Below are 27307 nucleotides of genomic sequence, written 5' to 3' on the forward strand. Positions count from 1 at the left end.
AGTCAGGTGCTCTAATTGGCCACAGCTGTTCTAGTTAATCTAAAGCAAACCTTCCTCCCTTGGCAGGGAATAAGGCCCCCTGCTAACACTCTTATGCTGCCCTCTGGCCATGCTGTATCACAATCCTCAATACTCAGTCCTCTAACAGAGTGGTTGTCAGCCAGGGGTACGCACAGGTCTTCCAGAGGGTACATCAACTCATCTAGATATTTGCCTAGTTTTACAAGAAGCTACATAAAAGGCACTAGCGAAGTCAATACAAGTTAAAATTTTATACAGACAATGACTTGCTTATACTGCTCTGTATACTATACATTGAAATATAAGTACAATATTTCTATTCCAATTGATTTATTTTATAATTATAAGGTAAAAATGGGAAAGTAAGCAATTTTTCAGTAATAGTGTGGCTGTGACATATGTGTATTTTTATGTCTGATTTTGTAAGCATATAGTTTTTAAGTGAGGTTAAACTTGGGGGTATGCAAGACAAAATAGACTCCTGAAAGATGTACACTATTCTGGAAAGGTTGAGAGCCACTGCTCTAACATGTAGCATTTTAAAACAGTTCCACCAGATATAATACAAATCAATGTGACTGGAGTCAGTTCTGCTTTCCTCTCTACCTAGGTCTTATCAAAGTCTACCTTCATTTTGGATACATCTGTCTCTTCAGTCTGGCAGACAATTTAATAAATAACGTTTTTGACCATAGCCTGTGTGCTCTCACCCCCAACATCCTTTAAGTTGGAGGGCTTTCTTCCAGGTTGGAGAAATGCCCAGTATTGAGCAAACTTTGCTCCCATTAAAGTCAGTGATAAAATTCCCATTAACATCATTGGGCCAGTACAGAGAATTAATCTTAGAACCATTCCTAATTGCAGCCTGATACAACTGAGCTGTTTTGAGTCTCTGATTTATCTGGATTCATCATACTCCTTTTGTCTTAAAGATGATTTCTCACAATCAGAGGCTGACTCAGAAGTTGAGGAGTATGAGTTTCCTCTTGATCTGATTTATAGACTTTCTCCACTCCATCCTCCTTATGACTTCAGATCATTTCTGGAGAAGTGATGTAGACTTGATACTACCTTTGGAGCAGATTGCACAAAGGTACCCTGGAGCAGCTGGAATCTCCTGGAAGATTTCCAGGGGTGCATACCACCCTGGGAGCTATGTGGCTAAAAGAAGTTCGTGCAGCACATTCACTTTTCACATTGAATCACCCATGACTTTAGCATCACCCTGCCCCTGCCTCTCACCTTGCAGGCCCATATCAGCTACTAGAAAAGTGCAGTGACAGCGCTCCTCAGCAGGAATGGACAGCCACAGACTCAGCTTCTCTGTTTTCACCTCCTTTTACAACAAGAAAACCTGATGTTCACAAGGATGTTAACCACACTTTCAAAGCAGCTATTCAAGACAAATTATATGAGATCCTGAGCTGAGCCTCAGAAGTTGGGATCTGAATTTCAGCTATGCTGCACCCTATAATTTGGGGGTGTTCGAATGTACAGCATATAGTACAGTGGGGCTCAACCTGGCTGCTGCAGAATTTCTAGACATAGGCACCAGTTCTAATGAGCCTGTGAACCAGTTATTTTCATCCAGAAAACAATGCCCTTGGAGCTATCAATATCAGAGGCCTCCCTTTGATAAAACTTATTGGGGGCAGATATGCTCTGTAGCTTGTAGTAATCTGCTGCAGTTAGCAATGCCAAAATGTAACTTAGGTATATTACATGCAAAATCCTTCTTTCAAGCCTTAAAAACATGCCTTTAAAACAAAATGGCATCTTTTCTTCTTCTGTAAAAAACTTTGAAATAAAAGAATGTAAAATACAGTAAATATATAAGAAATCAAAGTAGCTGTGGTTCAAAACATAGAGCTGATACCCCAAAAAAGGATTAGAATCATTCCAGAAAAGTTTAATGCTAACTGATAAAAAGATAGAATTTTTATCCAGGAAAAATCAGGAGTCAGATTTGACAGTGATAGATACGGAAAATTCCTTTTCTGGGTGTGCCGAAGTATTTTCTGCACTGAATAAAGATCAAAAAAGATTTCTGCAAAAAGTAATAAGCTTCAGAACAAGGCTTAAAAAAAGAATTTTAGAACTTTGAATGTCCCTCCAAAAAATTATATCTGGCAACGGAGAGAGATTTTTGTGCCAAGGTTTTTGACTTTTCTCTGTGAAGAGGGTGCCAACCACTAAGTCTATCTGTGGTATGCTTTTCAAGATCGTTTTGATAACCTGTGAATCAGTGGTCACGAGAAACATCATTCTTAAGGCAATCAAGAATAAAAAAAATCTGATGTTACAAGGATAAAGGGTTGGTTTTCTTTCTCAACTGAATCTCTTATCTTCCGAAGGAGCAATAAAATTTGAGTGCCTATCTCAATTGCCATGTAAGTCATTGTGAGTTTTGCCATTTGTTTCAATGGAGGAGGAGTGGGTTCTTTTTGCTCTATATATTCAGCTAGAATTTTTGAGTGCTCTAACCACAGGATTGAGAGGCAGAAAATCGTCTAGTTATAATCCCAGCTCAGACACTGTGTCCATGTGCAATGTTAGGAAAGTGTTACAACCTGTGTTTGCTTCCCCATCTCTAAAATGGGGTTAATGATGTTTACCTACCTCGCAAAATTTCTCAGTGTTTTAATGTGTTGGTTACACCTCTAAAAGTATTTACATTTGTTGCTTCAACTTCTATCTTTCACATCACCAAAAGAAGTAGATCATTTTATTTTCTGCAACTTATCTCAGACGTCAGATAATATGGAACTCATTAAAATTTAAGCAGGACATTGAATGAGTCTGTTTTTAGTTTTCTTTTTACATTCAGTCATAAGGATCCTTTTTCTCTTTCAGGGAAAGAAACATCTATCTTATCAGCGAACCTCGACTTTAAAATATATTAAACTCTATGTATTTGTTTTTATTAGCCAAATATGTGGAGGCTGTCGTTAATGTAGTTTCTTTTTATAATGCCTTGGTTGTCTGAAGCTTCTTTGAAGGCTTGACTGTGTTTTGTCTTAAAGAGATTCCTTTTGTCAGATTTTGTTGCTGTTTTATTTCAGAATATTGCATATGCAGCAACTCTTGTTATTTGTGATTTTTAAGTACTGTAGCTGTCATTTTTCTGGGGGGTGAATGCCATTGGTAAGCCTTACACCTCAAGGATTAAAGTCTGGTCAGCTGTACTGTATCCCTGTGGGTGTCTTCTATTTAAAATGCTTTGCATTGGTTTTCAGAAGGGTTCAGTATTGGCATGTCTGTTCCCATTGACCTCATCATTCTGAAAATTGACACATCCAAACCCACTGGCCACTTATGAAAGTTTTGGTCTTAATGTATGTCCCCAGTGTCGTATTCAGGCACCCTGGAAAGCTGAGTACTGAAAGTCAGACAATCTCAGACCTAAAGGAAGAATCTGATCTAATCATTAGGGCCAAATCACACCCTCAAATAGACATGTGCAACTCACAGTAACCTCAAGTGGAATTGTGTAGAACCAAGGGAAGCATCGGCAACATCAGCATTTGTTATCAAGGCACCTTTAGCCAGTTGCCTCTTCTTGACTACGGGAAGTTATTTACTCAAGGACTGGAACTGCATCCTTGAAATCTCTCTAAGGTTTTATACTGTTGCCATTCATGATAGTAGCTGAGTGCTTTCCACGTAAGATCAATAACAATAGCTAAGTCCCTGATGGATTTTATGGAGTCTTTGGCACTTCAATCTAGTACAATTAAAGCTCTGCTTGGAGGTAGGATTTTTCTTTTTGAGTTTTTAGATGTTGCTAACTTCCTTTTTTAAAAACAAGTACTTATATATTTGGGATAGGTTAGCTGGTTGTGTTGTTTTTTGTTTTGCTTTTGTAGAATGGGTTTTGCTCTGAATGAAAAGTAGGAATATCCAGGCACTGAAACGCTCCCTGTGAGGTAGAATAAAACTTGATTGCAATCACTTATGGTAACTTTCCTTATTGCTTCCCTAGGCAGTGATCTCCTTTCTGTTGAAAGCTCTCCTAATCTTGGTTTGGCTAGAATCAATTTTGGATTGAGCTTCTCTGCTTTGTTCAAAAGTTTACCGTATAAATGGGTAAAGACATCCAGTTGCCTTGAAGGACTTGGTCTCCTCGCCACATTTTCACCCACCCCTTCATCCTTTTCTCCCGCAGCTTTTCATTCTCCTACCCATTCTTCTGCTTACAAGAATGTTGATGCTGTTTTGCCAGATGGTAGTCCCAATAAAGAGTTTCCCATTGGTCCAGTTTGCATCTACACCTTCTATTTTAACTACTGCCTGTGAACAAAACTTCAATTCAGTTGGTTTAGACATAGGTATGTTTTTAGGATATGACTGTTACTATGCTCTACATGGCCTCATCCTTCCATAGTACTAGACATGGATTCCTTTCTTCCTCTTAAATAGCAGAGAAGTTTTTGATTAATTAAAGCGAATTAGCTGAGCCTATGATAGCAATTAGTCTTGCCATTTCATAAGTTCTTTTATGAGGGATGAGACTGCTATAACCAAGACAGCCTTGCAGAATAATTTAATGCAGCAACTGAATGATTTTGATTGACAGATAATGAAAGACAACAGTGAATTACATATATTTTTCCAAAGAATTTTTGCACATTCAGCTTTCTGTCTGGCAGTGACATCCATCACTACACCTACAGATTTTCAGTTCCAGGCATTCTCAGTATTTTAGTATATTGCCGATTAAAGATGCAAATATATAATGTCCCTGGGCTCAACATATCTCATGTTTGCTTGCCTAAGATAACAAGCTGCTGACTTCTGTTACTCATTTCAAACACAGGAATTTATGTTGATTTCTGTGTGTTTGATTTTTGTGCTGTCACTTTTATAATACACTTTTAAAGGCATTTACTTATATAAAGTATTTTAATATTTATACAGTAAAAAGTCATTCTTTAACAAGGTAGTTAGTGCATTCTCTGAGGATAAAATTAATTTAAATTATAGTGTCTCACTTCTGCTTAATAGGTTTTATGTTATGCTATTTTGTCATAACATTTAATATAACACTCATGTACTGTACTTTAAGACTGATTCTGTAAATCAGAGACTTTCATTGAAAAGAGCCCATCTTCACAACATTTGTCATTTTAAAGCTGAAGCCTAGAGCTTCGCTCCTTGGTGTCTAGATCTAAGAAGTGAATATTTTAACAATTAGTATCCCTGATAAGGGATATATACAACTTTAGTTTGCATGAGCCAGATTGTACCTGTCAAAAGATGCTATCCCACATTAGTAACGTGGAGCATGAGTTACTCTGGGAGCTTTCCACTTGCACTCCTTGATTGCTGTGGTTTGCTCTGTGATACTTCCATCTGCAGGTATCATTGTGGTCAGTATGGGTATGTCTGTGCATCTTCTGACATCTGCACCTTTGTGCTAACTGCAGAACTCCAGTTATTTTTCCTCAGAGAGCGAATTTGCACCTGAGATAGTCTTCATCCTGACAAGATCTGAAATGCTTGCCCAGATGTAGAATAATTGAGGCAAACAAACTTCATATTTGTCCAACTGTCCTTTTTCATAAATGTTGTGTCTAAAGTAATTGTGGTGCTCCACAGGTGCAGAGTTTTGCTTGGATCAGTAAACAACCAGAGAAGGAACATTTCCAATGTTACTGCTGAAATAAGTTCCCATTTATGCTGAGTTTCAGCTCTTCCCTGCAGATCTGACAGGAGGATTTTCCCCTAAGGACTTAACATCTGAAAGTGTCATGACAGCTGAAGCTGCTAGGTCTAGTGTGTAATGCTTAATTAAATCCAAAGATCACCAAGTAACTGTATGACAGATTTGTTCAATAGGTGTACATGCTTTTTCTGCCCCAAAAGAACACCATAGCCTTTATGAAACAGGCATTAACATAAGGAGATTGGGGAATTCTTTGAACTTGTACGTTTTTTGAATATAAGATCTCACCCATTTTGCTGTAGTAAAATATGAAACTTGCTTGCTTTTGTTAGATTTCTTTCAGGAAATAAAGTGTTTGAAGTACCAAAGGAACTAATAATATATAGTGTAAAGATCTTTCTAAAGGCCTATTGTCTTTGTGGCGGATGTAAAGCTGATATGGAATAATCTAAGAATACTGATATGTAACAATTTTGTAAATACTGTATGTGACCTCGTCAGTGTGGTAAAGTCACTGTATAGTTATATTGGGTTAATACACTTTTCTGTATTAACCTATTTGTCAAGCAGAAAATCAAACTAGCTCTAGATAAGCAACCTCCCAACCAACGCTTTGTAGGGGAGGGGCAGTTACAGTTCTAGATAAGAAAGGAAAACTTGGGGGAGAATTAAGGGGCAATGGCCTACTTCCAGGCTCCATCCCAAAGGTACGTGCTATTTGGCCAGGGCTTCGAGATCAAAGGGACACTGGTTAAAAGGACTCCCTGGAGAGAGATAGACAGAGAGAGAGATTGGAGTTGGGTGTTCCTGGTGAGAGAGCCTGACATGGATGACAGAGACAGGGAAAAAGCCTCAGGGAAAAATAGGCAAGCATATAGACTGTTTATTGTTTTAAGATCTGTTTTCTCAGAAATTCTTTGGTTCTAAATAAAATAATACTTTGCTTTAAGAAGGTTGTCTGGTTACTGGGTACCACTTGTAATTTGTCCTACAGGTGCTGAACCTAAATCAGGCCCTCTGAGGTAATCACAGTAAGTACCAGGGGACTGGTCTGAGAGTGGGAGAATTGTGTGATTCCACCCCGAGAGAGGTGACGGTGCATGGCCTGAGACCTGAGGGCATGTGCTCAAAGAGACCAGGAGGAGTCAGAGGTGCGATTAGCCTGGTCACTGTGACAGTCTCTTGCTCTGGTTTTTGGACAGAGTAGAAGCCAATAAACTTGTGGAAAGTTGAAGGCAACAGTGGAGGCCACTCATTGTTCTTGGGTAATATGATCATTGAGAGCAGTAGCTATTTGTCACTAATATTATCCTTGAATGCTACAATTTAAGATTGTAATAAGTTTTTTTTCTTTTTTTACTGAGTTTTACTAAGGGGGGGGTTGTAATGCAATACACATCAATAGAAAGATACTCTGCTCTTTTATTTTATACATAGTGGCAGTTGTTACAAGCTCACTAAGTTATGTGCATACGTCTTTTTCTTTTCCAAGGTATTTTTGCTACAGCCCATGTGATTTGTGTGGAGTTTGTAGAAATTAAATCCTTGTATTTTAAATTCCTTGGAATTCTGTGCAAAAGTACCAGATAGTGGCATGTAAGATGTGAACAATTTATCAGTTCAGCAATTCTTTGTTTTTCCTGAAATGCCAATAGGCTTTTCAGATTTGCCACCCAAAAGGCCAACACAATGGGTGCATGACAAGCTATTAGCACTAGAGCCATGTGAATACAAAAAAGGAAGATTAATGAATATTTATGCAAATGAAACCTACTGATTCACTTTGCTGGTATTCCCAGTACCTTTTATTTGTTTATTTGTGAACATTAAAGGTGAGGGAGGTTTTATTTGCAAGAATGTTCATTACAAGCAAAAGTGTCACAAAAGCTAATGTGAATAAATATCCATGAATATTCACACCAGAGTGCTCTTGTGGCCAGTGTGAAAAGCTTGTGCAGCTATTCCCACGACACATTCATTAATAATCCAAAAGGGAGTCTTCTTTGTTTAAGTCATCAAATCAGGGAGCAGGAACAATTGCTACATGATTTAAGAAACCAGTCATGTGGAGACATCATGAATAGCAAACGTTCACAGTGACCATTGTGACCAAGCAGTCTAGAGGCCAAAATTCATTCATTCATACCGCTCATTAAACAACTGCAAATAGTGAACAAATTTATAAAAATCATGACATGTTTGTCGGTGACTTTTGAACAATAAGTTTAAATTTATCAAATTATTTACTGCAAATCATCTAAGTAGGAATTTCGCTTCTACTTTTCATCATCCCTGTAGCACAACGTGGAGAGATCGTCAATGCTTATATCTGCAGCCCATCCCTGCCCCCTAGGATGCATACTCCCTTCACAGGGTCCTTTCCAAAGCAGTCTTAATACTTTATTTACCCTTTCAGGTTTGTAAAATGAAAAACCCAGGACATGCAGACACTATATGTTTCAGGTCACTACATTTCCACAGGATTTGCAATGAGATGTAGTTTTCAGAATAGGACTCTATTGTCGCATGAAAGCCCCAAATGGAGAAAACAGCAGTGTTCTCCAGCACACTTCACTGAGTTAATTCCCTGTTCCAGTACTCTCCTGCCAACTCTCCCATCACAGCTATACAGTAGTTGGGGTTTGGAAAGGGTGACAGGGCAGTCACCCTTCTCCTCTTTCCCTCAGCCTCCCATTAGCTAGCTGATTGGTGAAGGGGTTTTGAAGAATAAAAATATGATTTTCTTGTTTCAGAGGCAAGGAAACCTTGACTCATCTGTTCATTCAGGGGGTTTGATCTTCTTGCAGTTTCAACCACTTCTAAAGATTTGCTCCCCAGAAACTCATCCAACTTTGTCCTTACATTCTTGGGCAGTCCATATTCTGGTTCCAACATAGCTCACTACAAGACATCGGAAGAATCCGTGACCGACTCAGAGTCTTTACATAGACTTTACTACCAAAAGATAATAAAAAAATTAAAAATGGACTCTTCCGTGAGAATATTCCTGCTTTGTGGAAGTAGTCATCATCATGGCTTTCTCAGTGTACAGGAATAAAAATGGTACATGGCTGATAACATTTCTAAGGCTGTGAGTTTAAATTATTTCTGTATGGATGTAACCTTTCCCAAAGCCTCCATAAGGTGTGTAGGGAGAGACTACAATAAGTAGTTCAGTAAAATGAGAATTAAAAAAAAACAGTGTAGTGGTGTCCAACCTGGAAATTAAAATCATCCCCTATGGTAAAATTGTTTGAGATTAGAATTAGAGAACGTGCACAATCCCTGTTAGATCACTCTCTGGTGTTATAGGTGTGCACAAGGTGCATGATCGCCACCTGGTGGCTACTACTAAATTAAAGAAACAGGTGATATACAAACTGGAAAATTAGTATTTTTACAGGCAGCAATACACAGTTTGTTGTGTTTTTAATGGCAGCCAATGTATTTTCATTTGTCTGATTTGTCCCTAAAACTAATATATCCTGGGGTTTTCCACCACATAATGGGATGGAATTTTCTTCTAGTACAATAAAAGAGAATTTCTCACAACTCTGGTCATTAATTGAGTGATCTCTATGTCCAGATCCAGAAAATACCAGCCTCCAAAATCAGATACATGCATAAAAAAAAGACTAATTTTTCAAGAACTTGTTGACATCTGTTAGGCATTTGAATGCCATAGGCCAGGGGTTCTCAAACTTCATTGCACTGCAACCCCCTTTTGACAACAAAAATTAGTACATGACCGCAGAAGTGGGGACCTAAGCTTGAGCCTGCTCAAGTCCCACCATCCCAGGCTGGAAGAAGGGTCAAAGCTGAAGCTCAAGGGCTTCAGACCCAGGTGGGGTGCCTGTAACCTGAGCCTTACCACCCAGGGCTGAAACCCTCGGGCTTCGACTTTGGCCCAGGCAGTGGGACTCGGGCTTTGGCTTTGGCCCTGGCAAATAGAACATCAGCCCTGGTGACCCCATTAAAACAGAGTCACAATCTACTCTGGGACTCCGACCCACAGTTTGAGAACTGCTGCCATAGGCTGCTCACTTAAATTGTAACTTGCTCTTAGTGGCAATCCCACAAATTATAGTATTATTTATCTGCAGCTGAATGGCAATCAAAGGTGTGAAATTCTTTCCATCTTTGAAAACCTCAACAAAAATAAAAAAGGATTTTGTTCTAATCATATCCTTACCACCAAATGTGCATAAATCAGTATAAAGGGGAGAGAAATAGTTGAAAGTTGCCTTTGGAAAATAAGATTTATCCATATAAATTTACCGGCCATGAACACTAAAATTTAGTTGAAATGTATACTGTGTAGGGTTCCCTAATCTAGAAGGGGACAGATATTGAAGTGTCAGAATGGATGCGTCACAGTGAGCAAGCTACAGCAATTCACAAATGAGCATGGCTGGGAGTATTGGAGTTGTTACTCTTGAACAGAAATATATGAAAGGGAAGGAACCTTGAGAAACTTCTTCTGTAAGGGAACTGCTCTTCACATTGATGGGCTGGCAAGTGAAAAGTCATCCAGCAGGTTATGATCAGAGGCTTTAAAGTGAATTTTCCTTCTGATCGGGCTCACAGCCAGCCCTGGAGGACAAGGAAAGCCTCTCTGGAAAAGGAGGTTAGCATAAACCTGAATCTATATGCATCTGACTAAATAATCTTAATATCTTAACTTTTGTCTTTTGTTTTTAATATTCTATGATACCAGCTATAAATCAGGTAGTATAATATTCTGTCTACCTGTCAGTGCAGGATCGATAGTCTTGTGGTTAGGGCATGAGGGTTCTGTTCCTAACTATGCTGCAGATATTTTTTGTAAGCTTACACACTTCACCCCTCCTCCTCAGTTTCTCCATTTGTAAAATGGTAGGAGTAACTCCTTCCCTCTTTCCCAGCATGAAGGGTATATCCATTCACACAGGGACTTTGATGTAGCAGGGTGTGATACCACAGACCCCACTAGAGACCAGAAGAGGCATAGAGATGTGGACCATTATGTATACATTATGAAATATAAATATATCTATTGAAAAGATCCTACTGCCCTGCAGTATATAGGGAAATGGGGCCTTAGTCCTCGCTCCTCAACTCTGTGCCTATCTTAACATCTCACTTCTTAACAGTTCTATCTCACTTCTAACAGTGTTCAGCAGATAGATTTGGTCTTTTTGTCTCCCTCCTCCACCCCCCACCGTAACAGTGTTCTTCATGCTATGCTTATCTGCACATTGGGAAATAGTCATATGTCCTTTCTCCCCAGCTCTGCAGGAAAACCAATGGAATTTTTACCATTTATTACAATCATTTATCTTATGGGAAGAAAACATATTAAAGCAAATACTTCTTCCATCCCCCCTGAGGCTAATGTTTCCAACTTGTGAATCTAAAAGACACATCTGTACTGAAGGAGACATATTCCCTTTTGTCATTTCATTGCTGTGTATGTGTGAACTATTCTTGGGCAGTCTATTTAGAGGTCCCAGCTTCTATCTCAGCTGCCTCAGTTCATCTCAAATTAGCCCAGCCCAACAATTTAACATAAAATGAGTCAATCAACACTTAAACTCAAGGGATTGCAGTCTTCCTTTGTCTCCCTGTCAGTTTCTCCTGGCATGGGTCTGTTGCCCCTCTGTTATCCCAGGCCTATTTCTGCCTCTCCTTCACTCTGTGTTCTCCTTCCATTATAGCTGGGATTGTTTTCCTTATTGGTCCCAGCTTTGGGTGCATGCTCTATGATTGGCAGTACTGGCAGCTGTGCTGGGTATGGTTAGCCTGGTTGCCCCTAAGCAGGGAAGACTCTCTGCTCCTTTCTGCCAGTGCTCAGTATGGGGTTTGAAAACCCCATTATAGTACCCATATAGCTAAATGTGTCTTATTACTAGTAATTCAGTTTTCCTCTTGAGTGCACCTTTGTACTCTGTATAATACAAAGCATGAGAGTACTTAGTGTAAGTTGAACAGGATTCTGTCGCTATATTTAAACACTTTTCTACATGTAATCCTTTCATTTATTGTGTATTTCTGCCCTCTGGATGGATGAAGGAAACATTTGTCTTTGATAATATGACTGCAGTTTGAGAAGGGTGTTGAAAAGCAGAAGTATTGGCTGTCTAAAAGCATCACCAAATTTTGTCTGCTACGAGAATAAGATAAGGTGGGTGAGGTAATATCTTTTATTGGACCAACTTCTGTTGGTGAGAGAGACAAGCTATTTCCTGAAGAAGCACTCTGTGTAAGCTTGAAAGCTTCTCTCTCTCACCAACAGAAGTTGGTTCAGTAAAAGATACTACCTCCCCCACCTTGTTTCTCAAATATCCTGCGACCGACGTGGCTACAACACTACTGCATATGAGAATAAGATGTACTTTTTAAAAATCTTTTCAAACTTAACTTTTTTTAATGTATTTTTGTGTACTGCAATGTTTATAATGCAGAGAGTTACAGAATCTTTTGGTTTACAGTTCTTCCAACTTGTTGTTATTAAAGTCAATTCAAGATCAACTGTCTCTATGCCTCAAATTGTAGCTTCTCCCCACCAAAGTCTGAAGATGGCACATATAAAATTTATGATCTTGTACAAGACATGTCTAACAGTTCAGTGGCTGATCATGAATCCTCTTCCTATAGCCCGGACAGCTCCCATTTGTATGTCACTATTTCATTTGTAGGTGTCATAAGGTATATTTCCCAAATCTGAACCTTAGCGTCCAAAATTTGGGTACCTGCATGAAACCTCTAAGCTTAATTACCAACTTAGATCTGATAGCCTGCCACCGCCCAAAAATATAGTGTTTTGGGGCACTCTGAACCTCCCCCAACCTTCCCTGGGGACCCCAAGAACCCAAATCCCTTGATTCTTAAAACAAGGAGAAATAAACAGTTCCCCCTTCCCCCCCACCCAGACTTTCCCTGAGAGAGACAGTATTCCTGGCACAGAGAGGAAATTAGCCTCTCTCTCCCCTTCCCTTCTTCCCCACAAAGTCCCGTGTTTACACCCACTCTCTTGGGATAAAACAAGGAAACAAGGAAAGATCAATCAGGTTCCTAAAAAGAATCTTTTAATAAAAGAAAGGAAAAAGTAAAGATTATCTCTGTAACTTCAAGATGTAAATATTACAGGTCCTATGCTTACAAGACACAGAAAGAAATCAGTACCAATACAAATCAAAAATATTCCCAGCAACTACACATATAAAAGTTAACCAGCCAGATCCACACTTGCAAATAGAGTAAAACAAACAAAAATACTAAAAATTGCCTGTTCCTACTTACTATTTGATCAGAAACTTAGAGAGCCTGTAAAAATGTCTGGTCCTCTCAGACCACCGGAGAGAAGACCACAAAGACCACAGAACAAAGGACCCACACCCAAAACTTCCCTCCACCCAGATTTGAAGTATCTTGTTTCTTGATTGGTCCTCTGGTCAGGTGTTTGGATCCCTGTTTGTTAACCCTTTCCAGGTGAAAGAGACATTAACCCTTAGCTATCTGTTTATGACAGTAGGAAATCAATATAATTATTTTTTTTCCTTTTTAAGAATTGAAAGCTATCTTTTTTCCCCTTGTCAGCTTACACAATCTCCCCTCTTCTACTGAAGTCCATCTTGGAGCTCTTTCCTGAATTCCATGGTACATAAGATCATGGGGAAAGGACAGAAAGCAACAAAAAAGAGAGTTAAGTCCCTTTCCTGCATCTGTATTCACCTATCCTGCATTACAAAGGGCACTCACACATCCATTAGCAAGAACTATTCGGATACCAATAGCAATTCAGGAATTGCTTTTGTGCTTCTCAGGCCCAACTGTGATTTCTTTGTAAAGACAGAGGACATGTTATGTGTTGTTGTTTCTTTCTTTTCTCCCTTCCAAGGCTCCATGTCTGTGAACTTCTCTCTACTAGAAAAAAAATAGGAAATGATTTACACCAGTATTAATGTTGCAAACTGTGCTGTTTTTGTAATCAAAAAGAAATAGTGCCAGATCTTTTAGTTGATTATAAATCGGTAAGAGTTCTTGTTATTTCAGTTGAGATCTATGGCTATTTATACCAGCTAAGGAGCTGGCCCTCATTTTTTTGACAAACTTATCATTCATCTCTGGAGATGGTCATTCTGATGGTTTCTAGTAGGGGTGGAGTTTTTTCCCAAGCAACCCCAGAACTGTAGCTTTGTGACTGTTTCCATATTGAGTGGAACAGAGACTCATCCACCAATTACTGGCTTAGCAAAAAACCAAAAATTAATAGGTAAGAAAAGTTGTTTCCATCATGGTTTCCTTGTTACAATTTTGAATTATTGCAGTAGATCAAACCAGCAAAGAAACATCACTGTTTTCATGTATTTTTTCAGATTTTTCTAATTCCTGTCTCAAATAGTCTTTTTGCTCTGCAGTAGAGAATGCACAATCTGAATTACTGCAGATAAATAGCAAACTGGATTAAAAAGTCAGGCTTGAACAATTTTTAAGAACTTTGGATAGAAGGCTGGCATTCCTGGAAGAGTGCTAGTGAGCACATGCCCAGAATTAATATTTATCATTCTGATCTTCTGATTTCACAATCTGTTCGCATTTGATTTTTAGACATTAGCAAAAATTCCCTCAGTTAAATGATTTTGTAAATGAATATTTTATATAAATGATCTTAAAATTCAGTGAAAGCTTGTGCACTGACTTCCTGCCTTTTGCACCACCTGGCTGTTTGTTGGAGAGGACCAAGCATAACTAGGTGCTGACCAAGTCTAATGATAATAGCATCAAGAATCTGACATAATTGCATAGTTAAGAACTCACTGGCCTATTTATTTACTTCTTTATACTTAACATCTAGCCTTTAAACTGCTTTTCTTTCATTCTTTCTTTCTTTCTTTTTCTTTTCACTCATGAAATCTCCATTTCATAGAAATGGAATCAGAAAGGCTGCCAGTAGCTACAGAAGAGAGTGAGTGCTCTCCTCTTCAGATTTCAACATTTGTTTGTTGCATGACAAGCACAGGAGTCAGTTTGCAAAAACTGGCTGCACACTTGAGGATGCACTTGACTCCTAAAGTTTGTAGTTCCTTAAAATTGGAGAAAAAAAAAACTTTTAGCAATACATTTTTAAATCAAATAGGTTTCCTTATACAGAAAAACTTACAACTTTCCAGTCCACCCCCTATTCTTCAAAGACTGAATAACTTTAATTTTAAAATGCTTTTGAAAAGCATTTCCTAAAAGCAATAAGACATTTAAATTAGTGTGGCTGTAATAGATATGTGCACTTTTGCAGTGTTCAAATGCATTTGGGTAAATACTTGAGTATGATTACCTGTACCAGTTTAACCACATACCTCGTTGTATATTGTTGATTACCTAATTTATATTTGCTTTATTAATGCAAATAAATTCAAACACATTTCTCCTGCTGGTCAACAATTCTGATAGTTGAATTCAAATTTTCTCACAGATAATACTGAGATAACTCACAGTGGGCTGAGTTCTGCCTTTGGGGTCATTTGCACATTTCCCATTAAAGTGATCCACAGGGCTGTATGTATGTATCCAAGAGGTGGATGTGGAAGACTATAATGTAAAAACAATTTAGATACAATCATAAAAAGAAACAACATGCAAGTGCGCATGAAGAGCTACTTCTTTTGGGGGACTTTTACCATTTACAAAAAGGAAATGAATGAAACATGATTGCTTGCAGATCTTGAAAATGTTTATTTTTTATTTAAAATATTTTCATTTTTCATCAACAGGCACAAGCATATTTACCGTTTATGAAGCTGCTTCTCAGGAAGGCTGGGTGTTCCTTATGTATAGAGCAATTGACAGTTTTCCCCGATGGCGTTCATACTTCTATTTCATCACCTTAATTTTCTTTCTTGCCTGGCTTGTTAAGGTACTGAACAATTTGTTCTTTTAAACTTGCCTGGAATATAAATCATATTTGACTAAATTTCTGCTCTTTTCCACCTGCTGAGCTTCCCGGTAAGCCTTTGCTTTTAATTGTTCTTGCAGAATGTGTTCATCGCTGTCATCATTGAAACATTTGCTGAAATAAGAGTGCAATTCCAGCAGATGTGGGGGTCCAGAAGCAGTACCACCTCAACTGCTACTACCCAGGTAGAGTTCTGATGTTATAGCTCTGAATACTGAGACATTGTTTCATACCTCTGTTTTTAATTTATTGCAGAGTAGTAAACCAGAAATCCCTGCTAGTTATTGCCCATCTCAGTACTTTCTATATTATAGAGTGTTTCATTCAAATGGGATATCTTAAAAAAATATAATATAAAAGTATAGTAGGGCATAATCATGCCATTGTTAGTGGGCATATCTTGCTATATACTGTACACACTGCCCATTTGTCCATCATAATTAGAGATAGAATGATTCCTTTTTATTTTTTTTTCCATATAATATTAGGGTTTTGGAATTTGGGCTCTGTCCACCACAGCACCAGAACTGGAGGAGTTCTGTGCCCCACACTGATTATAGGCGGGGGTGGAGGGGTGCCCGTGCTTGCCGCCGCCCTCTCCGGACTTTAAATGTTTGCTGCATCATCACAGTGACTATTTTAAGTACAGTAACTCCTCACTTTACGTCGTCCCGGTTAATGTTGTTTCCTTGTTACATTGCTGATCAATTAGGGAACATGCTCATTTAAAGTGCTGCAATGCTCCACTCTTATGTTGTTTGGCTGCCTGCTTTCTCCACAGCTGGAAGCCTCCCTATGCCCGCCCCCCGCCCCACAGTGCCTCCTGCCCACTGGCAGTCCCCATGGATCAGCGCCTTCCCCCTTCTCCCCCTCACTGCCTGCGGCAATCAGCTGACTTGCAGTGTTTCAGGAGCAGGAGGGAGGGGGGAGGAGTGAGGACTTGGTGCACAGGCTCCCCCTCCCTCCCCTGCCTCCTGAACGCTGCAAACCAGCTGATTGTCCTGGGCAGGAGGCACTGGGGGAGGGAGGAGGAGCCTGCGTGCCACGTCCTTGCCCCTCCTCCCTCCCTCCTGCCCTCTAAACACTGCAAGCCAGCTGTTTGCCGCAGGCAGGAGGGAGGGAGAAGAGTGAGGACTCCGCGTGCAGGCTCCCCCTCCCTCCCTTGCTTCCTGTCAGCGGCAATCAGCTGGCTTGTGGTGTTAAGAAGGGGGGGGGGAGGAGCAAGGATGCAGTGTGGGAAGTAAAGGTGGAGGAGGTGGGGGGAAGAAGAGACAGGTCAAGGGTGGGGTCTTAGGGGAAGGGGGTGAGTGGGTGGGCTGAGGATTGAGCCCCCCTCTCCCTCTCTCCTCGCCCCTGATGCTTGCAGAGTAGGGAAAGCTGCTGCTGCTGCGCAACGTGCTTCTTGTAGCCTACAGCACCTTCAGTCTCCTTGCCTGCCTCATCTCCAGTGCCAGTGGGCTGTGCCTGTTTGGGGTAAGGCAGGGGCACCTCCCAACTATAGAACAGTACCTGTATATACAGTATGTTTGTAAACACACAGCATGTACACAATACTCCCCTCCCACAGCATAGTATTAAATTGTTTGTTTAAAAATTGTTTAAAACTTATACCTGTATTAAATTGCTTGTTTAAAATTGTTTAAAATTTATATAATGCATTTGTCTGGCAAAAAAAAAAAATTCCCTGGAATCTAACCCCCCCATTTACGTTAATACTTATGGGGAAATTGGATTCACTTAACATCATTTTGCTTAAAGTCACATTTTTCAGGAACATAACTACAACATTAAGTGAGGAGTTACTGTATCTAAAACGTAGGAATGGCCATGCTTCTTCAAAACATTTGTCTACCTAGTGCAGTATCTTGGTCTAATGGTAGCCAGTACTAGCTGCCTGAGAGGAACATGGAAAAAACCCTACAGAAGACAGATATGGGAAACTTTCCCATAAAGAAAATTTCATCCTATCCCCCGATATTTGGATGTTAGTTTGTGCCCTAAAGAATAAGCGTGTAAATCTCTTCCAAAATTATTTTGTTTAATATTTTCTATTATAACTCTGGAAATTCTTGTTATCCATATGAATGTCCAGTCCTTTAGTGAATCCTGCTCATTTCTTGGCCTCCATGATATCTTGTAGCATTGAGTTCTGCAGTCTAAGTGCAGCTTGTCTCAGAACATCTTTCTTTTTATCAGTTTAAAGTTTGCTCCTTCACATTACTTCTAGCAGGAAATACATTTTCACACAATCCACACTTTGCCTATGAAATTCATTGTCATAAGGTTATTGTTGAGACCACGATCTTAGCTGAAACCTGGCCTAGTCCAAGGGTAATTCTGGGTGAAGACGATTCCACCAAACATAGCACATCAGCGAATCAGATCTGAGTTTAGTATCTGTCACGTCCCTAGTTAAAATGCCACAGCCTCTGTGAATTAACTAGGGTCTGTGACAGAAAGGTCTCTATGGGGAAACTCTAGAAGCAGCCACATTTGGGGAAAATAGAAACACTAAGGATAACGTCATCAGACCAGAAGAACGTGATCACATTAGATATGAACACCATCATATCATAGAATAAAAATAATTTGTGGACTGTAGACAGGTTAATGGCTATCTTGTTCCAAAAAGTGATGTGACCTGAAACACTGACATAATGGGAATCTAGTTTAGCAGACTACAAAAAAAATGTTTCTGCTGTTTCTGTGTTAGTCGGAATTGTCGAAAGGAGCCTTTCCAATACAAAGTGCCTTATAAAAATGTACCATATTTCTTGTTTTGGGCATGAAGTGACCTTGACCAAATTTTCTTCTGTACTTTTTCTGTATGATTTATTTCATTTGTCCACTTGACAAATCAATTAACTTGTGCAGAAAATTAGTCTACTACTGATCAAAGAAAAGTTGGCCCTCAGGTATTTATGGGCTGCTGAAGTAAGTGGCATAAAGGGAGTTCTCTCAGATGATGAGTAAAAACTTAGTGTAGCTCATTGCCTACATAGGAACACATGCACATTTTCTGTTACTGGCTTTCAGGACATGTTTCTTATGCCAATCAACCTACATCTTTTTATGACCTATTGTTAAAAGCCATTTTATATACATGTTCTGTTTTCTAAAGGCTGGGGTGAAATCCTGGCCCACTGAAGTCAATGAGAGTATTGCCAGTGATTTCAGTGAAGCCAGTATTCACTCCACATTTTTAATTATACCGCTGTATCGTCAGAGTAACTTCACTGAACTCTTATGGAGTCACTGTGGATATGCAGTGTAACAAAGATCAGAATCTGACCCTTGGTGTAAAGTACTTTTGTCAGTAAAAGGACATGCTGTGATTTATTATTGTTCCCTTGGTGTAAATCTCAGGGAGTTCTGCAAAAGACCACAATGAAACTTGCTTTTAACAAGAATGTAAGATGGCTGGGTTTCTTCTAAATATGTTGAATAGATGAGGAGCTTTGTTCTGAGAGATTCTACAAACCAAATAGTGCTGAACAGATCCATTCTGAGCTCATTAGTAAAATTAGTACTAATATATTAGGACCAATTATTAGGTAGATGTAATGTGGTTTTTCATATTATCTGAATGAAATTCTGCACACTAAAAGTTATTATTTGGGCAAAGTTCTTATTAAAATAGGAGAATGGTGAGATCTATCTTGCGTATTCTGCAACAATAAGAACCATTTCCCTCTTCGTTTAAGAGCTCAGAGATCAGAATGTGAGCAGATCCTAAACAAAATATATCAAAAGCTTCACTTGTATTTATGATTATGTGAAATGCTACTGACAAGTGTTTTCCCCTTCAAGATGTTTCATGAAGATGCTGCTGGAGGATGGCAGCTAGTGGCTGTTGATATGAATAAACCCCAGGGCAGAGCTCCAGCATGTCTACAGGTACGGTACTTTTTTTAAAATAAATCAATCGATGTAAACAGTAATGTGTGAATGTTGGCTTAGAGTGGCTGTTGGTGAGAAATTGCAGCTGCAATAGTATTAATCATGAATTGCCTTACATTTATTGGTAACTTACCAAGTCATGTGCTCATGAAACATAAAATCAGCAAAGAAGGAAGTATGGACTTCATCCCAAATTATAAGGCATTTTATAGTGTTTTTCTAGAAAAGTGCATTCTTTATAAAAGGACTGTCTGATGTTGTCATTTTAAAAGAAGGTTTTAAAAATATCATTTTATTACCTTAAATACTTTAAATAATCCTTCTTTACCTCCACATCCTTCCCTACAAATCAATCCCATCCATGGGTTAGGTGTATAATATGCCCAGTTATTGACCCCAGAATACAATATTGTGCACTAAAAAACATGGGCCAAATAACATACTCAACACGGAAATACTTCAAACCCATTTTCAACTTAAAAATATGATTAGTAAAGGGAGGCTGTAGAGATTCAAACTAATACAATGTTTTAAATGTTTAATTTTGTTATTTTTAGTTTTACCTAGATAGATTTCCATTCATCCATCTTACTCAACCCTTACATAAATCCAAAACTAGGATAAAGAATGTTTATAAATCTAATTTTCCATTCACAGAACAATGTAGAGCAGTGATTCTCAAACTAGAGCTGCCGCTTGTTCAGGGAAATCCCCTGGTGGGCCGGGCAGGTTTGTTTACCTGCTGCATTCACAGGTTCAGCTGATCATGGCTCCCACTAGCCGTGGTTCACCGCACCAGGCCAGTGGGGGCTGCAGAAAGCAGCACGGGCCGAGGGACATGCTGGCCGCCTTTCCTGCAGCCCCGATTGGCCTGGAGTAATGAACCACGGCCAGTGGGAGCCATGATTGGCCGAACCTGTGGACGCGACAGGTAAACAAACCAACCCAGCCTGCCAGGGGCTTTTCCTGAACACATGGCGGCCCTAGTTTGAGAACCACTGATGAAGAGCACCACAAAGTTTTATTTATAACGTTCAGTCTTGCATGATAAGGAATGACACTTGTCAGTGAGCCTGTCTTACTTCAGAACACAACTGAAGTACAGGAATGCTACAGGAATCAAAATAATATGATCTGTGCCTTCCAGGCTATGGTTCTGATAATGTTCAGTTTAGCATGTGAACTAAAGTATGTTTAGTATATGTACAAGCTGGCAGGGTATGCACTGATATATGTCTCCAGGCAAACACCTTTTACCATGAGTTCAAGAAAGTTGCACATTATTAAAGTTTGACAAGCTTGTCACACTATTGTGTGATATGTCTGTCACTCATGGCATATCTCTTAATTGTTCCAACAAAAGAAATGTAAATTCTTGATGTGTGGCAGTATCTAGCCTACCGAAGCATCATGTGCACTGTGTTCTTATCGATTCATAGATTCCAAAACCAGAAGGGACCATTATGATAATCTAGACTGACCTCTTGTATAACTCAGGCCATAGAACTTCCTCCAAATAATTCCAATGGAGAATCCACCATGACCCTTGGTAAATTGTTCCAGTCGTTAATTACTGTCAGTATTAAAAATTTTAAATTTTATCCAGTCTGAATTTGTCTTGCTTAAGCTTCCAGCCATTGGATTGTTATAACTTTCTGTGACAGATTGAAGAGCTCTTTGTTAAATAATTGTTCCCTCTGTAGATACTTAAATAGACTGTAATCAAGTCACCCCTTAAACTTATTTTTGTTAAGCTAAAGAGATTGAGCTCTTGGAGTGTCTCACTGTAAGGCACGTTTTATCATTCTTTTGGCTCTTCTCTGAACCCTTTCCAATTTATCAACATAATTTTTTAATTATGGGCATCAGAACTGGACACAGTATTCCAGCAGCAATCACAGCAATGCCAGATACAGAGGTAAAATAAACTCTCTGCTCCTGCTCAAGATTCCCCTGCTTATGCAACTTGGGATTGCATTAGCTCTTCTAGCCAGAGCATTACACTGAGAGCTCATGTTTAGCTGATTATCTACCACAACTCCCAAATTTTTTTTTAGAGTCGCTGCTTCCCAGGATAGAATGCTCCATGCTGTAAGTATGGCCTGTGTTCTTTGTCCATAGATGTATACATTTACATTTAGCCATAGTAAAATGAATATTGTTAGTTTGCGTCCAGTTTACCAAATCACTCTGAATCACAACTTTCCTCTTCCTTATTTGTCACTCTCCCAATTTTTGCATCATCTGCAAACTTTATCAGTGATGATTTCATGTTTTCTTACATGCCATTGATACAAATGTTAAATAGCTAAGGGCCAAGAACCAAACCCTGCAGGACCCCATTGGAAACACATGCTCTCGATGACAATTCCCCGTTTACAGTTACATTTGGAGAACTATCAGTTAGCCATTGAGACCTATCATTTCTCAAGTGATAATCGCAAGTGGTGGTGAAAATGTAGCCAAACTGATGGTGAAAGCGCCATTAAATGGAATTTCAAGATACCATCTGACTTGCTTGTTTCATCTTTGTCTAATTACTGTGGTGCTGCATATTGTTTTTTTTCAAGAGTCATGAAAGCACATGATACATTGCATTCCATTAAGTTGGAACCTTATGCTTTAGCTGATGCTGTGGCTTTTTTACTTTTGCAATTCAGATAGTAGTTTTCTTTTGACCTGTTGATACAACTCTATCCTATCAACATCCAGCTGATTTTCAATTATATATTACCCTGCAGGAGGTCAAAGACAAGCAAAAAAAAACAATGCACAAAATTTTCATTTATAGTGTAGTACTGTCCAAATTGAGTCAAGTTGCTCTCCAAACACAGAGGAAAACACAATCCCTGCTCTTAAAAAACATGCATTCTAAAAGTCTGATAAATTCATGCATATATATTTACTTTATGATGCAGTACTTTATCCAATTGCACCATTGCTTAAATAATAATATAATAGATTTTAAGTAGGTCACATATCTAAAGGTTGCTGCAACTTTTGCAATATATTCAGTGTGTTCATTGAGTCTGGAGTCTTTAATGAGAGATGTGTTTGTTGTTTATTTGGTTTGGTTAGGGTTTTTTTCCACATTTCTTAAGAGACATATAAAATGTTGTGTATATATAACACCCATGAAAGGATTAACCGTTTTTTAGGGACTGATAGATAAATGTCCATCTGTGACGATGTGGTTCTGGCGGGACCCAACTGAGAGTGCCAATTCAGGACCAATTGCTCAAACAGGGCAGTCACAGCCCTAGGCTGGGGTTTTTCCACCTCTAAGGCAAACCAAACCAGCCAGACAAAAATGACTTCGGTTTCACGCGCCCATCTGGCTAACCACAAGTCACAAGCAAGTATTTCCTTTAGACACTCCAGTCCCAGTATCACCACCAATTTCACACGTCCTGGGGATGAATGGTTACAAAAACCAACACCGCCGTAAAAGAAAAAGGTTCTCGATCTTCAAAGACCAACCCCAGACCCAGGTCAATATACACATCAGATCTTACCCACAAATACGCTGGTGCCAATCCTTTAGAATCTAAAATTAAAGGTTATTCATAAAAGGAAAAAGATAGAAATGAGGAGCTAGAATTGGTTAAATGGAATCAATTTACATACAGTAATGGCAAAGGTTCTTAGTTCAGGCTTGAAAGCAGTTGGAATAAGCTGCAGGTTCAAATCAAGTCTCTGGAATACATCCTTTCTGGGATGGTCATTCAGTCCCTTGTGTAGAGCTTCAGTTTGTAGGCAAGTCCTCCAGAGGTAAGAAGCAGGATTGAAGACAAAATGGAGATGAGGCCTCCGCCTTATATAGCTTTTCCAGGTGTAAGAACACTCCTTTGTTCCTATGTGGAAAGTTACAGCAAATGGAGTCTGCAGTACATGGGCCAGTTTCTGCACACTCTGGTGAGTCACAGGGTGAACTGCTTCTCTCCATGATGGTCAATTGTGTAGCTAATGGTCCTTAATGGGCCATCAGCAGGCTAAGCTGAGCTGACACCAACTTGTCTGGAATCTTTCCCAGTACACAGCACAAGTTTGAATATAGACAGTATGCAGCCAATATTTCATAACTTCAACTACAAAAATATACAGACATAACAGACAGCATAATCATAACCAGTACCCGTAAACTGGTCTTAGACACCTTATATACCCCCTTTACATAGGATTTGGTGCACTACAGGACCTTGGTTGAAAACCCATGTTCTATATGGTCCAGTTTATATCAATAACGTCACACCATCCCTTAGGATATTTTCAGCAATGATGATTCTTCTGAATATATAATATTTCTTATCTGACATTTTGGCTAAGTATGTGTCACTCAGTGTACTGATAGGGTAGAGTTCTTGGGAAAGGTTAGTGAAGATTTTTTGTATAATTGAAATTAAATTTGTAATAAAGATTTGTTAGGTTTCTTAATTCTTCTCTGGAGTCTTAAGTATTAATTACAGAAACACAAGAATATGGTACTCTTTCAACAGTTAGACTGTGTTTCGATTGAAATTCCATTTATTCATTCACGATATATTTACATTTCTGCCAGTTTTTGTATGCAAGCAGCAAATAGATTACAAACTAGAGAATCAAGAATTTAGATTTATCTCCTCAAATTGCACTTTGTCTCAGAGGGGAGAAACTGGTCCAATGGATGGGCTACTAGACCAGGCCTCAGGAGACTTAGGTTTAGTTCCTCAATCAACCATAAATTTCCTGTACCTATTGGGTTTGGGAATTGGACGGTTACATTTCCTGTAGATTGTGGATAAATCGTATGATCTATGAAATGGGGAAATTCTTCCCAGCCTTACACAGGTTCTGTGAGAATTAAATCTATTAAAAACCATGAGGTGGTCAGGTGTTACAGTGATAGAGATCACTTAAATGCCAATATATCTGTCTCTAAATAGAGGAAAAGTTCTTGGTCCACTGAGTTTCCTAGTGAAAGGACAGAAGCGGGTAAGAATAAAGCATTAGAGGTAGGCCAAGGATGTGGGTTTTTAGTGGAGCTTTTAATTTCAGAAACTCCTCGTCAATTTTTCTCAAGATTTCAGAATGTATAGAAATTGCCAATGAGACATACCGCATAAGAAATAAGAATGGCCATACTGGGTCAGACCAAAGGTCCATTCAGCCAGTATCCTGTCTATCGACAGTGACCAATGCCAAGTACCCCAGAGGGAGTGAACCTAACAGGTAATGATCAAGTGATCTCTCTCCTGCCATCCATCTCCACCTCTGACAACAGAGGCTAGGGACACCATTCCTTACTCATCCTGGCTAATAGCCATTAATGGACTTAACCTCTATGAATTTATCCAGTTCTCTTTTAAACTCTGTTAATAGTCCTAGCCTTCACAACCTCCTCAGGCAAGGATTCCACAAGTTGACCATGCGCTGTGTGAAGAACTTTTTTTTATTTGTTTTAAACCTGCTGCCCATTAATTTCATTTGGGGGCCCCTAGTTCTTGTATTATGGGAACAAGTAAACAACTTTTCCTTATTTACTTTCTCCACATCACCCATGATTTTATATACCTCTATCATATCCCCCCTTAGTCTCCTCTTTCCCAAGCTGAAAAGTCCTTGCCACTTTAATCTTTCCTTATATGGGGCCCATTCCAAACCCCTAATAATTTTAGTTGCCCTTCTCTGAATCTTTTTTAATGCCAGTATATCTTTTTTGAGATGAGGAGACCACATCTGTATGCAGTATTCAAGATGTGGGCATATCCTGGATTTATATAAAGGCAATAAGATATTCTCCATCTTATTCTCTATCCCTTTTTTTAACAATTCCTAACATCCTGTTTGCTTTTTTGCCACTGCACACTGCGTGGACATCTTCGGAGAACTATCCACGATGACTCTAGGGTCTCTTTCCTGATTAGTTGTAGCTAAATTAGCCCTCATTGTTTTGTATGTATAGTTGGGGTTATTTTTTTGAATGTGCTTTACTTTACATTTATCCATATTAAATCAATTTACCCTCATCTGGGGTTTTGCTTTTGACTTGCAAATCCACCCTAAAATAACAGCATTGTTGCAACATTAACTACAGGCAGGCTTCACCTCTGTATAATGACTTTTTATTGCATTATTCTTTTCATTGTCCCCAAAGATAACCTGTGGTCCCTAGTTATTTATTTTCATTGTTTCCCATGAATGGCATTGATTACAAATACCGATTTTTTTTGTCCCAGAAAAATAACTGTTGTGATTTCCATTTCAATAGGAATCATTTATCATAAATGCATGCTGAGGAACCCACTTTCCCAAATGATTTTGCTGTTGTTGTTGATACTGTTTTAATAGTTTTAGGTTTTCAGTCTCATGGATGCCAAAAGGCTGAACATGAGAGGCCAGAAAAGTCTTTTTTTCAAACTCTGCTGGAAATGGTTTAATCTTTTAATCCCCTTGTTGAAGACACATTGTATTTTTTGTTATTGTCTATTAAGAGTCCTAAAGAACAGGAATATAAGAGGATTGACTTTTATTAATCCTTCCTTCTTTTTGTCTTTTTGTCACCAAAGATACTTTCCTTCTCTGGTACATGTGCAGAACATGCTTGGTGGCTTAAAGATGAATTGACAAGCTTTAACCTGACTGTGTCTTCCTTCCAACCACTAATCATATTACTAACACCTATATCAGTGCAGGGATCTTCATTCCTTTCAGTATATGGCATTATGTATTAGTAATGTCATCAGAGTTTTAAGGTAAACTCAGAGACATGAACTGGTGTTGTAGCATGTATGCATAGAAGGAAATTATCTTTATCTGTTTTATTTTGAAATTTACATATTTGTGAAATTTATTTACATCTGTGTCCTATTAATGAACTGATACCTTAAATATTTTTTTGAAACTGTTTTATTTTAAAAATATCCTGTTCACTTTTAACGATTTTGGTCTCAATCTATGTGATATGAGTACCACAAAATTAAAGTATAGACCATCATGGGTTATGACTTGAAAATAAAAATGGAAACACAAGGATTAAAAAACTCTGCAATACTTCTGACCAATCAGAGCAAAGGAAACATCAACATTCTAATAACAACTTCTTTCAAAAGAATTGTTGTCTTGTGCTGTGTTATATTGTGTATATGCTTATGTGTTAAAGAATTGTGTAGTACCTTGAAAATGAGGGCAAGGAGCTTACACTTGATGTGGAAAGACAGGAAACCAGCAAAGGATAGAGAGGGCATGATCAGAACTGCAGGAATAGGAGATTATTTTAACTGCATCATGAGGGATAGATAGAATAAGAGAGAGATGATTTCCGGTCCAAAGTGACACACAGTGGGCCAGCCAGTATTTGGGGAATTTGAGCAACAGCAGTAATAGTATGGAGTGTAAAATGTTTTTTTCCCGTCTTTCCGTTTTATAGTAAATGCTTATTGTTAAATTAGAACAGTGGCCCTAGTGCTAATCCCATTTATGCCTATGTAAATCAAGAGTCCCTCAAGAAGTTTTACACCAATATATCACATTCTATTCTCACTTACACTGACTTTAAAGAGTTTTATAAAGAATTACTCCCGAGAAGAGAATCAGGCCCAACTTACTTAATTGTGTTTCAGTATATTTATAAGGACTCCGCTGGCTGTCCCTGTCTAATTCTCTAAAGTGATCTCATTCAGTGTCTGGACAATTCCAGGAATTGTTGACCTGAGGTTCATGGAACTCTATTTGACCCAAAGAGTGTACAAGATCCCTCTATAATACCAGACAGAGAGTAAATACAGTGTATAGTAGAAGTTTATAAATATATG

At 38.8% G+C, this 27307-nt stretch overlaps 1 protein-coding gene across 3 annotated transcripts in view; it reads left to right on the forward strand.

The window, feature by feature from the left end:
* NALCN (sodium leak channel, non-selective) overlaps window positions 1–27307 on the forward strand; it is a 387480-nt gene that overhangs the window by 124413 nt on the left and 235760 nt on the right. For all 3 annotated transcript variants that reach the window (XM_032771366.2, XM_032771357.2, XM_032771375.2), the window contains 3 exons: window positions 15436–15578; window positions 15698–15802; window positions 19428–19514. In XM_032771366.2, coding sequence (XP_032627257.1) covers window positions 15436–15578; window positions 15698–15802; window positions 19428–19514 — 335 coding nt within the window. The remainder of the gene's footprint in view (window positions 1–15435; window positions 15579–15697; window positions 15803–19427; window positions 19515–27307) is intronic.

This window comes from Chelonoidis abingdonii, chromosome 1 (assembly GCF_003597395.2).
Source record: "Chelonoidis abingdonii isolate Lonesome George chromosome 1, CheloAbing_2.0, whole genome shotgun sequence".
NCBI classification, from domain to species: domain Eukaryota; kingdom Metazoa; phylum Chordata; order Testudines; family Testudinidae; genus Chelonoidis; species Chelonoidis abingdonii.